This window comes from Cottoperca gobio, chromosome 9, assembly GCF_900634415.1.
Source record: "Cottoperca gobio chromosome 9, fCotGob3.1, whole genome shotgun sequence".
In the NCBI taxonomy this organism is placed as follows: Eukaryota; Metazoa; Chordata; class Actinopteri; order Perciformes; family Bovichtidae; genus Cottoperca; species Cottoperca gobio.
The window spans coordinates 22450656-22463638 of NC_041363.1; the positions used below are offsets into that span (position 1 = coordinate 22450656).

The window sequence follows — 12983 nt, forward strand, 5'->3', positions numbered from 1 at the left end:
GCGCATTTATTTGCATAAAGCTCAGTGGTTGTGTCTGTTGAAGCGACAGAGAGAGCACGTGATGTTGGCAGAAGAGCCGTGCGCTGCCATTACTAAAAAAAACATTCTGATTAAATCTTATTTATATTCTGTTTTAATCATTCTCCTCATCATTATATAGAAATAGCAATCAGTATTCTCCAGAATGCCTGTGATTGAGTCTGATTGGAGATAAGACAATGCTGCCTGTCAAATCACTTCAAGAAACTCACTGACACGGGGAGGATAATTAGGGGCAATGACTATAATGCTTATCTGCGGGTGTCAAGACCTTTGCTAAGGCTTTGAGACGCATCACACTGAAAATGGAAGGTGACTGTCACTATACCTTGGTGGTGGATTAGACGAATGTGGTGAACACCGGCTCCTCCACCAGCTTTTATATCTGAATAATAATCCCAGAGCAGGAAATAAAAAAGATGATCTTGATGGCTCCAGGGAGTCATACTTCCTTAATATCACTCCCATGCATGTAAAACAAAAAGTGACAGGGAGTGACTATTTTTTACTGACATTCACTTTCCCTGAAGTCCCTGGAGGCAATTGTGTGATATGTGGGGTATAAATAAGCATGAGCATGTTCAAAATGACCGGACTGTACCCGACGTGTGCTTCATAAGATATGCAGACGTTACGTTACGTTAGACATATGTGAATACGGAATACGTACGTGAATATTTACCTACTTAAATATAGTACGTAAATACCTACGTGACTACGTTAGAGGAACGTTAGATATAGGCTACGTCGGCTGACGGTGAACCCTACAGCCAATGTATTGATAAAGAGTGGATAACCTATTCCTACCCTATGTTAAGATGATGCCTGACGACGGAGTAACTTATTAAACGTGTTTCTACAGTACAGTTTTGGGATCTTATTGGGGTTTGAATATAGTATATAGGGTCCCTGTGAGTAGTTCATCCTCACTTCTTCACAGCACGTCTTGATGAATACATCAGCCCATCATCAGAGAGCATGGAGGATGCTGAGAGGCTGCGACAAGAGTACATTCTGTTCTCCAGCATCAGCATGACGTGAACCAGATGGCACTTTTCCAGCTCCGTTGTCCAGACGCTCTGATACGTTTTACATAAGTAAGTGATACGCTATCAAGGTTTGACATACGTATAATAATTTGTTATGTATTCATTATGTATAGCATCAGTTACAACACCGCATGTGGAAAAGTTGGACGTATTTGGACTCTGATACATTTTGAGCTACTTTTCATATACGGCGGCATGTTTCTGCCATACGGAGCTGTGTGACAGGGCCGTATGTCTGGCATGTTCGGCGAAACGTCTGCGTCCTTCAAACGATCACAACTTACCGTTAATTTATATCAACCTATTGCCGATATTTCGTATGCGCTGGCATACGTTTCTGTCATACGGATATGTGTGACGGGGCCTTAAGTAACTGTAACTAGGCAGTATTCCTGTCAAGCTTTGCATGTCTCCACATGCTGAAACTGTGTGTACAGTGTGTGTGTACAGTGTGTGTGTGTGTACAATGTGTGTGTACAGTGTGTGTGTGTACAGTCTGTGTGTGTGTACAATGTGCGTGTACAGTGTGTGTGTACAGTGTGTGTACAGTGTGTGTGTACAGTCTGTGTGTGTACAATGTGTGTGTACAGTCTGTATACAGTGTGTGTACAGTCTGTGTACAGTGTGTGTGTACAGTCTGTGTACAGTCTGTGTACAGTCTGTGTGTACAGTCTGTGTGTGTACAATGTGTGTGTACAGTCTGTGTACAGTGTGTGTACAGTCTGTGTACAGTGTGTGTACAGTCTGTGGTACAGTTCTGTGTTGTACAGTCTGTGTGTGTACAATGTGTGTGTACAGTCTGTGTACAGTGTGTGTACAGTCTGTGTACAGTCTGTGTGTACAGTCTGTGTACAGTCTGTGTACAGTCTGTGTACAGTCTCTGTGTACAGTCTGTGTACAGTCTGTGTACAGTCTGTGTGTACAGTCTGTGTGTGTACATGTGTGTTGTACAGTCTGTGTACAGTGTGTGTACAGTCTGTGTACAGTCTGTGTGTACAGTCTGTGTGTACAGTGTGTGTACAGTCTGTGTGTGTACAGTCTGTGTGTGTACAGTCTGTGTGTACAGTCTGTGTGTGTACAGTATGTGTACAGTCTGTGTGTACAGTCTGTGTGTGTACAGTATGTGTACAGTCTGTGTGTACAGTCTGTGTGTGTACAGTCTGTGTGTACAGTCTGTGTGTGTACAGTATGTGTACAGTCTGTGTGTACAGTCTGTGTGTGTACAGTATGTGTACAGTCTGTGTGTACAGTGTGTGTGTACAGTATGTGTACAGTGTGTGTGTACAGTATGTGTACAGTCTGTGTGTGTACAGTATGTGTACAGTCTGTGTGTACAGTGTGTGTGTACAGTATGTGTACAGTGTGTGTGTACAGTATGTGTACAGTCTGTGTGTGTACAGTCTGTGTGTACAGTCTGCAAAATACATTGTCTGTAATTGTCCTCCAGAAATAATCTGACACGGCTTTGGTCGAGTTTTTAGTTATGTTTACGTACAACAACTACTTAATTAGGGTTAGGGAAACAAGATGATTTATGTGCTAATAAGTACTTTATTAAGATAAAAATAAATAACAAAGTGGTTAAGCTGCACTGTTGCAGCATGAAACAGGGATAGCCAAGCTAGCACTACCGCTAGCGAGCTAATATGCTAGCCTATTCACTGGCTGCTGAGCCTTATTGGCTGTACGAGCTGTTAACAATGTTATCTGTCGGCTTGAACATGTTGTTTGAGATTTCATTTTTAAAAATTGTACAATTAAAACATTTCAGGAGGATTTGAAAATGGGAAACTATCTAAGTTTAACTGTTACATTCTGAACAAAACAACTGCAATACAGGAACTTTTATTATAGGGGTCCTTTTTCATTTGACATTTCTTATTTTGTTCAACTCACAAAAGTCATAAATATGAAAGAATAAAGAAACTTGGCGGGTTGATGAACAAGCGTCACTATTTTTTCAAGGACAGTTCTGTTTTCTGCTTCTTCACTGTTTGCCTTCTTTTACACTACAAGATGTCACGCTAACTGAACAACTAAACCTCTTTCAGCTGTCTCTGTCAGTCACCTGAGCCTCGTCTTGCAAGGCGTAAAGAGTTTTGTTGACACATCTATTCCCCCCGACCTCCCACAGGACATTGTGGCTCTGTAATACCACAATGTTCTTCTTCCTCCTTTGCTCTAAAAGTACAACAGTTACTACAGTATAACTTCTGTAGCCACTAGAGGCTTTTGTCAAATAAATATCAACATATGTCAAAATTGGGTGTTTGCACAGCTGTTGTTTTTCTCTACAGTACACATAGATCATGGTTCCTCGGCACAATGCTGCAGTGGTTCCAGTTTATAATAAATATGAAGATATTTCATTCTGATCATTCATGCCATGTTTCTATTATCCTGGTCATGAATAAAGCTGATTCCTTCTGAATAAACTTGACGATGAATTCACCTCCACGTAGTCCCACATTCTTGCAGCAGAGAGAGAATCCACTAATCTCTCTTTAACAGATTGATAAATAATAAATGAGTAATAAGAAGACTAAATCTCTCCGCCTGAGAGATGACAAGACATAAATCATGCAAAGCCTCAAATCTATTATATTACATTAGTCTGCCTGGAAACATGAGGAGGACGGTGACATTTCCCCTCTCATTTCATACATGTGTTCATGTTAGGAAGTCAAACTTACCAAGAATTTGAGGGGAGGCCTCATGTTCTTGGATGATCACATGTCTAGCTCCAGGAGGAATGAGAAACATCTTAAGGTAACCTTTGCCAAGTTTGTAGCAGCAGCAGCAGCAGCAGAAGCAGATGAGGGAGGGTTAGGAAAGATAAAGACACAGACAGGTAAGTTAAGCAGATACAGAAATAATCTGTTTGTTTGCAGCGGTGGACATCACGTATGTTTCAGAAGTTTGGTTCTCTTTGCTCTACAAAGATGTTTGAAAAGGAAAATGGTAAAGAGTCGACTTTCCTCCTCACTGTAAAAGCCTGCAGGTAAAACTATTATTGAAACAGGCGTTCATTCACATCCATCGTTTGTGTCTTCAATGGACACTTAGAAATACCGACATATCCTTGTGTTACTGTTACATAACTTGGAGGTCTCTCAATTGAACTTCATTATGTGCAGACAGGATGTGAATGCCTTCGGCCGTGTTTCAATAAGGCGTGAGGAACAGGGTTTTTCAGACTACAGGGCAGCAAAGTGACCTTCTGTCAGGGATGTCCACCGCTCACAAACCTACCGTGACTCACCGAGGACATTTCTAGAGTCTTCCGTTTCATTTAAAAACACATTTCGGGCTCCCTTGGGCAAAGAGAAGGCTCCTCTGGTCTTCCCTTCAAAATGAAATGAATCAGTTAGTGAGACTCGCAGTGTTTCCTCTCCTCTCCAATCCACCGTTTCTCTGCAACAACTTCACCTACGGTGGAGGCACATTTAATTAGCATAGCAGGGAGCAGAGGAATTTACATCTGATGAGGAGGCAAACTATATTTTCTGGCAGGGTGACACTTGCCAATCACCAGAACTGAACTGTGGCGCTGTAATTACTCGCTCCTGGATTAACAGGCAGGCCCGACACTCGGGGCCCGCTGACACGGTGCTGACGCGGTGCTGACGCCGAGGGGATTATGAATGTCACAGGGTTCACACACGGTCATAACAGGTGGCAGAGCAGGGGCGGTGCTCAGTGTGCAGTATATTGGAGACAACTAATTGCAATGTACCTTTTGGAAAATGTCAAAAGATGTCGCTGAGAGAACATTCTGTAAAAGAGGCTCGATAGAAATAACAATTGAATCAGATTTCTTTTGTAGACTGATTGGAAATACTGCACACTAAGCTAGATTTATCAAAGAAGACCCAGTTGGGTGTGTGTGTGTGTGTGTGTGTGATTGAACTGAGCATCAGCATGCCAGTTGAAGGTTCAATCAATCAGATTCTAAATATGCCAACAACATCCCAGATTGCCTCCAAAGGTCTGCCTCTTGGTTTAATGTGACTTTGTTGTCTGCACAAAGGCTGTAAAAGTTAGTTTGTTAGGCTGTTGAAGCAATTTACATTAAACGACAGAACATATCAAAAACAAGTTCTTATACAGAGTTTTAGACACTTGACTGGATAATGAACCTGTGACGGTTCCGACAGTCCAGTCAGACCTAAATAGACACTTGATTAGTAACAAGAAACAGAAGAAACAGCAGCTTTATCACTCATGTCTCTAAGTCACTACAGTGTTAGGCATCCATCTGCACTACAAGCTGCACAGAGTATACTATAGGAAAAAGGTAGTTGTGAGGGATTCAGTGACACTGGATACTTGCATATTGTGTTTTCCAACAAAGGGGTTTCTTTTTGGGCTCTCTTGCTTAACTGTTTCCCTGTTAAAAAATGTGAGTGGTTAAAAGAGACAGAGATGTTAAGAAAAAAAAGAAAAAAAAGAAAAAATCACAGTTTCAACAATCCTGAAACGGTTTAATGAAGCCGTCATGGACGTCAATTTTAATTTGACGTTGACTTTATGACATCACGACGCTTGGACAACAATTTAATGACAAGTCAGTCATGACATATGAGGCTGGTATCAGACACAGATTTTCAGAAGGCATCATGAAACCATTGCAAAAGTAAATGCATGGGACGTTTGTTACGTTATTTTCTTCATGCTGGCACTTACTCACACTCATTCAGTTTAACACTGCACAGTAAGCAACACATCTGTGTGTGTGTGTGTGTGTGTGTGTGTGTGTGTGTGTGTGTGTGTGTGTGTGTGTGTGTGTGTGTGTGGTGTGTGTGTGTGTGCGTGTGCGTGCACCCTGTGTGGCTGCAGAGCGGAGATAACCTGAGGGAAGCAGCCTCTAATGAAAAAGTTCTGTCTCTGAACTTACACATTTGATTAAAGGTTTGATGTGTATAATATGCCAGAGTTGAAATGTATAATATCAAAACAATGAACTAACATTATCAACAGAATGTGAAGAGGTAACAGTTTTGACGTTAAAGACGTCTGTGTGTTGTGTTGCAGAGATATCTCATGAAATCAGCTAACTGACTAGTTCCTCCCGGGAAGCATTAATATGTTCGAGCGGAGGATGAAACAAAATCATGAGTCGTTTCCTCGTCTCTGCCGCCTGGACCCGAGCAAATACACAAACTATCAAAAAGGAACGTGACATGGAGCGTACAGCCCCCAGTGCCACAGTAAACACACAGATATGTAAGTCCCACGTGAAGATTATAAGACAGCAGTGATATTTAGACCGACTCTGAGTTTCAGCAGTCTGCTCTAATGAACTGACACAGGAGTGAAGAAATATATCAACACTAGAAGAGAGAAATATAGCAGTAGAATACAACACACAGTATAAAGAATACACTATAATACACTGACTTAGAAAACAACAAATACGACAATCTACTACTACACCTGAAATATAAACAGGTTAACGTACTGTAGTTGGCTTTTTAATAACTGCTGGATTTGATGATTTAGATCGTATGGACCCAGCTGTAAAGGTGAAATACTGCGCCCTATTTGGAGCAGGTGACTCGGAATTACACATTGAACCTTTAAAGACAGATAAACTAATACATTTAATGAATAAAAGACGGGCTTAATTATTTCTTTGCTAATTAATAAGGGTCTTAATCCAAACAAAGCTGACTGTTGGGAGTGAGGGCTGTGACAACTGTCACACACTGTCACTCTGCACACTCCACTGACTCTCTTATTAGCTGTGAATGCAAATTGTGCACATCAGGAAATAGAACTGACATAGATCTGTGGTGGTGGACACTATTTCTCTTCTCACGTCTATGATCTCAGTAGGGATTTTCATCAACGCACTTTAATACTATAACATTTGTGGCCACTGCACAATTACACCACAGTTTGTACAAATGTTCCTTCTCTGAATGTCCGTTACAGTCAGGTTGGGATTTTAAGACCAGACTGAGTTTTTAAAACTGTTTAGCTTCAAACACTCAGTGTAACATAACATACACATCTTCCATACAAACATTAAACACTGCTATGTTGTGCTCTTGTGTTGTTCTGTGTACAAACAGCAAACAATGTAATGAAAAAGTCATCTGTCTTTAGTCTTGAGAGGCGTCTGATAATAACAATAAACATATTTTCATAAGCTGTGTCCCAATTCTATACTATGTACGTACCACATATACAGCATTATGCACTTTAATAGTCATGGTATGCTGTTTTGCACAGTGCATTGCATTGTAGGACACTACATCACACTCAGAAATGAGGTAAATGTAAGTATTCAAACGGACTTTTCAGCCATGCTAGCGGCAATTGGTCCATCATTTTGGTTCAAACGGACTATTGGATGAATTGCCATAAACCTTTGAACAGACATTCATGATCCCAAGAGGATGAATCCTGATGACTTTAGTGATCCTCTGACTTCTCCTTTAACTTTGCTTATCCCTTCTCTTTTCATGTAGCGCCATCATCAGGTCAACATTTGAATTTGTCCAACACTTTGTGTTTATAATAAAAACCCTTGCAAATCTGATGGCCTCAGCCTCGGCTATACTTTGTGTTTTTTGCTAATTAGCAAATGTTAGCATGCTAACTCGAAAATGATACCCGTCAAACATCATTATTTTAGCGTTGCCACTGTGAACGTGCAGATGTTAGCATTTAGCTCAAAGCACCACTGTTCAGCTTCACAGAGCACAAGAGTCGCATGGACGTAGAATGAGAGTCTTGTTTGAGTTTACTTCTTTTTGTAATTGACAATACAACATAATCAAAATGAAAACCCTGAAAGAAATCTAGTAACCACACTTTGTTTGTTTTTTGAAACTACATTTTGCAAGGTTAAGCTCAACTCAAACACAGATTAGAATGAGTACACGGGATGGAAATGGGAACACAGCTATAGTTTAAAAGCCCCTTCAAGGAGACAACGGCACTGTGGCAAGACACCACATGCTGGCTTCCTGCTTCTTCTCAGAAGATGTTTTTCATGGCTTTACTTTAGCAACAGTAAACAGTCAACAACAATGAAAGTGCTCCCCGGTATCTGTTCATCTGAGTTTTCTATTGATCTCAATGGTACACAGGTGTTTGTTGCATCCATCTCCTGCGAAGGACACAGAATCTGGAAATGTTTCCCGACGCTACGACAGGCCAGTCAACACTCCTTTTTACATTAAGAGCACTTTCTAATGGAATCTAAATTATTACTATGCAGGAAGAGGACTATTTTTGGTTCACTTCAGCCTTGAGGACTGTGAGTCACAGTTATATTCCTGTTTCAGAAATCAGACTTCGTTAGTGGGGTTGGATTTCAGATGCTAAAAGAAGTAAAATTAAATAAGCACTTCTTCTCAATGTGATGGAGATCGAAAAACTGCAGTCCACAAACCATTTCCTTCAAATCAAAATCTTTTAGAGAAATATTAACGACACTCAGGTTTTATCTGGAGTGTGCGCGACATGCTGAGGAGCAAGAGTGAGTTCTCTTGAAGTTAAAGGAAGGAATTGATATATGAGAAGTTAAAAAAGTGCCTTTTTGTTGCCTTTGTCTGTAACCATCATCCCAAATGAGAGTGCACAGTGTACCAAAGAAACAACCCTCATGCTTCATCCTACAGCACAGGTACCTCACACTCACAGTTAACCTACCCGCGGGTTAAACTGACTGAAAAGTCTCTGTAAGAATCAGTGTTTCAGGATAAGGCTGGAGCTAAGCATCACTACAAATATAGACCATAACCTGGTGTTATAGAACAGCACCAGCCTTATCCTTGAGTGTAAATCAATGGGTTATCAGTTATGGAGAGATATAAGTAGTATGTGTTCTGATACGCGTCTGTGAACAAAAGCATGAGCCAAACAACTTCATGTAACTAATGGACTACGCTGCATGGCGTCAAAGCTCCGCCCCCATCTGGTGTATTATCTTCATATTGGGCTTTTAATTACTAAAGCAATGATTCATGTATGACACAATAACAACTGTGCAGTATGAATATGTCTAATTAAGGTTAATCATTCACTCATAGTGTATCATGGATAAGAAACATTCATTATGTGGAGTTGAGAAAACATGCAGGGAAGAAATGTGGAGAAATCGTTAATGTAAAACAAACATATCCTTTGTGTTTTCTGTCGGACATTGTGATCGTACTGGTTTCATGTCTTCTTACCAGGTTTCTTTGGTGTCCGGGTGAAGGTTCCTTTAACGGTGCGACAGTGGGAGTTGTCCCCACCACAAACGCCACATTTGTCCTCCACTTTGATGGAGCCAATCTCTCTGTCACAGCCGACTTTCTGGAGACCGAAAACACGTTTAGACAGATGAGCTGAGAAACATGGTTTTAAAGGGAAACCGAGCTGTCAGAAGGCTTCACGAGGTACTGCACTTAAGTACAATTTTGAGGTTCTGTACTTTACTTGAGTATTTCTATATTATGGCACTTTATACTTCTAATTAACCACATTTCTAAGGGAAATGTTGCACTTTATACTTCACTACATTTATCTCGTAGCTTTAGCTACTTTGCAGAGTCATATTATTAATACAACATATAATCAACAAATCAATTATGATGCATTATTAAACATTAAGATATAATATATATAAATAATTGAAATTAGATCCAACTTTTCAATTAGCTGTAACATTAAAGTGACACAGATGCATCAATAATTACAATACAATGATATAATGTACATTAACGGGCCATTCTGCATAATGAATACTTTTACTTTTTGTACTTTAAGTATATTTTGATTCAAATACTTTTGTACCTTTACTTAAACAACATTTGTAGTGCATGACTTGTATTCTTACATTGTTGTATTGCTAATTTTACTAAAGATCGGAGTACTTCTTCCAACTGTGTTTTTATCTGTTGACTCTCGTGAGCTGAACAGCAACCGTTTGAAATGTTTCACTCCTCCTACAAAATGCATCTCATCTTCTCCAACCTTGGTATTACACATAGTTAGAAATGCCCACCAACACAATCGTTATCATTTCCTTGTAATGTTTTTATGGCTTTTTTGGCTTTCTTGCAGCTTTGACATATTTCATCTAAACTGCGTTAACCTTTGAACACACTGTGGAAAAGCAGCAACAGGAACGACATGTACTTTCTCATGTACTTATGTGTACTTTGACATTCTGCTTTAATCTATTTCTGCTGTCAGGGTGAAATCTCAGGTTTCAGAACCGTGGATCTAATCGCAGCACGTTCGATGTTGAACCTGATACTGATTGTGCAGGTTACCATCATCTGCACATCACACTGAGTCAAAGCTGTCAAACAGCCAGCGGCCGCTAATGTGTACGGTTTACGAATGCAACTTTTAATATTTCAAAATAATATAATATTAGTATATATATATATATATATATATATATATATATATATATATATATATATATATATATATATATATATATATATATAAGATTCTTGCTGTTCGGAGTTGTATCCTCGTGATTGTTTGTGATTATTGTGAGTCGCTTTGGACAAAAGCGTCAGCTAAATGAACTGTAACGTAGTACAGTTTACACACGTCCTTACCACACATTCTCCACGCACGCAGATACTGTAGGCATCTTTGTAGGAGCATCGTGTCCCATCATGCACCAGCTGCTTCAGGTACGCCACGTCTCCGGTCTCCTTTGACGTGCAGTATAAGTGGCATCTCTTGTTGGCTACAAGACAACACATTATAAGAGTGTAGTAGAATTATTAAGTAGCAAAATCCAACTTGGAAAAATATTTTGAAATATTTTTCAAATCTGTTCATAAAATAATGTGTTGTTTTTACAAATACTTTCCTAAGTAAGATATAACTCATGTAACATTAAAATATCCTGACCCACATAATAGAAAAAAGAAAAATCCCAGTAAATCTACATCTATTTGTCAGATTGTACCAGTTTATAGCTCTAAACTCACGCACTCTTCTTTTTTAAATGACATGTTTGATCTTTTGATCCTAACACTTGTGACTGCTGTTGCTGCAGAGATTACAATAACTATCTTGAGATGGTCTTGTAGTCAATATCTGATTAGGTAGGTTCTGAATACAAATGACAGCCCTCCTTTCAGAGCAATAATGAGCAATTAAAAGTGGTACATTAGAAGCAAAACACAGCGAGATATGCTCTAAGAGTTTGGTACAGTAGAACATTCTTTGTTAAGGTTGTGGTGATTAATTACAGGTAAAGACCGGTCAGTTGCTGTAATACGTGAACAACGAAACACAAAGGTGCATGGCGAGGACAGGAGGACAAAGTAAGAAAGTAATATTGTATTCTCAGAGTCTCACAATGGCAAAGCAAAAAAAATACAGCACCACACATCGTGCAGCGGAGCTTTTAAAACAATGTAATGCTGTGCATTTGCTTTAACTCCATGAAGATCTGTGTAATTGACATTACATGAACTTATATCCATTCTACTGGACTTTTTATTTTTTGCATTATACTAGAACCAACAGTTTGTAAATTGTAATTAAATAATTGCAAAGGGTTGAACAGTAATTCTTGCAAGTTGTGTAAATGTACAACATGTTAGGTAAATCCAGAGCTTTGTACATAAACTCACCTCAAGGCATTTGTTAATATCGCCAAAAAACTAAAGATTTAAGTTGCTTACTGTTCTACAGTCAAATTCGGGCTGATGGGAAGCTGCAGGGGAGACGGCAGACATCTTAGTCAAATTCAACTGACTTTCACTGGTATGAGCTCTGGTTGTTGAGGTCACGTGATGGCTGCATCGAAGCAGTCACACCAGCAAGCCTTGTATCATTGTATCGGTCTGGTGGAGACAAATCTGTCCATACCTCATAAAGCATTGTGGGCCCTCGTATTCTCAATTCATCTGCCTGTATAGCAGGGAGCTCTTCAGTCATACATGAATACTGATCCATATTCATTGTGATTTTTACCATTTCAATACTTATGGGAGGTTTGTGTTATTTGTAACATTGTATGATAAATGTAGTATTTCCATCACATGTACAGTTTACTCCCAGCTGGACTAAAAAGGGGGAGAGGACATTTACTTGCATCTTTATCCACGGGATCTTGGTTATAATGGTGACATTGCCTTTGAAATTCAGAAAATATTATCTCGAATGGTCATAGAAATAGGTTTACTTACCGGATGGATTCATATTTCTTGTTTTTACGTTTCCCAGAAGACCAGACTTATGGTTGAGGAGCTATTCCTGATTCATGTATGGTTTGTTATTTTAGGCATTTGTTCCTCGAGCTAAGAGCCAGATGTATCTGAATTCACACTGATAAAGACGACCTCTGTAATAAAACCCCAAAGACTTTCTGTTGTACTTCTTACATTAGTGTCAACATGCACTAAACTCTTTAGAAAAGTTATTTAGCTTAACCCTTTAACTTTCATTGTTATTCACATTGGAACAAAACAATCTGTTGCCGTTTTTCTGCCTTACTGTCGGGATGCTCGTAGGGCAGCCAATGGTGTTTGGCATTTTGGAACTCGAAGTGGGAGTTGCGGAGCTGGCACTGCTGAGCTCGGAAATCTTCGAAGTGCTTGGGGCAGTCGTCAGTGTTGCAGAGCTGATACTCGTAGTTCACTCCTGGGCAGTCCTGGCCACCGTTGGAGGGCCTGGAGGGAGGCAATGGATGAACTTCAGAGCTGATTGGACTGTGAGCAGTTCTTCCACACAAAGAATGTGAAAACAAAACCTGCTTGAAAAGTGATGCGAAGAAACTTATATGAAAGACATTCAGCCTCTTTGGAGCCCTGCGACGTGTCTCGTGTTGCTTTAATGTTTAATGAATAATGCCTAACTATAATATTTAGATCTCATCCACTAAAGTTCTTCTTTCTAAAGCTATTCAGCATTTACAAC

General features: G+C 39.7%; 1 protein-coding gene across 3 annotated transcripts in view; it reads right to left on the reverse strand.

The window, feature by feature from the left end:
* Positions 1 to 12983, reverse strand: part of adamts3 (ADAM metallopeptidase with thrombospondin type 1 motif, 3) — a 136271-nt gene that overhangs the window by 26909 nt on the left and 96379 nt on the right. For 2 of the 3 annotated variants that reach the window (XM_029439790.1, XM_029439792.1), the window contains 5 exons: positions 12561 to 12736; positions 10664 to 10797; positions 9278 to 9401; positions 4351 to 4434; positions 3782 to 3862 (listed from right to left, as the gene is read on the reverse strand). In XM_029439790.1, coding sequence (XP_029295650.1) covers positions 3782 to 3862; positions 4351 to 4434; positions 9278 to 9401; positions 10664 to 10797; positions 12561 to 12736 — 599 coding nt within the window. The remainder of the gene's footprint in view (positions 1 to 3781; positions 3863 to 4350; positions 4435 to 9277; positions 9402 to 10663; positions 10798 to 12560; positions 12737 to 12983) is intronic. The other variant, XM_029439791.1, reaches the window with a different exon arrangement.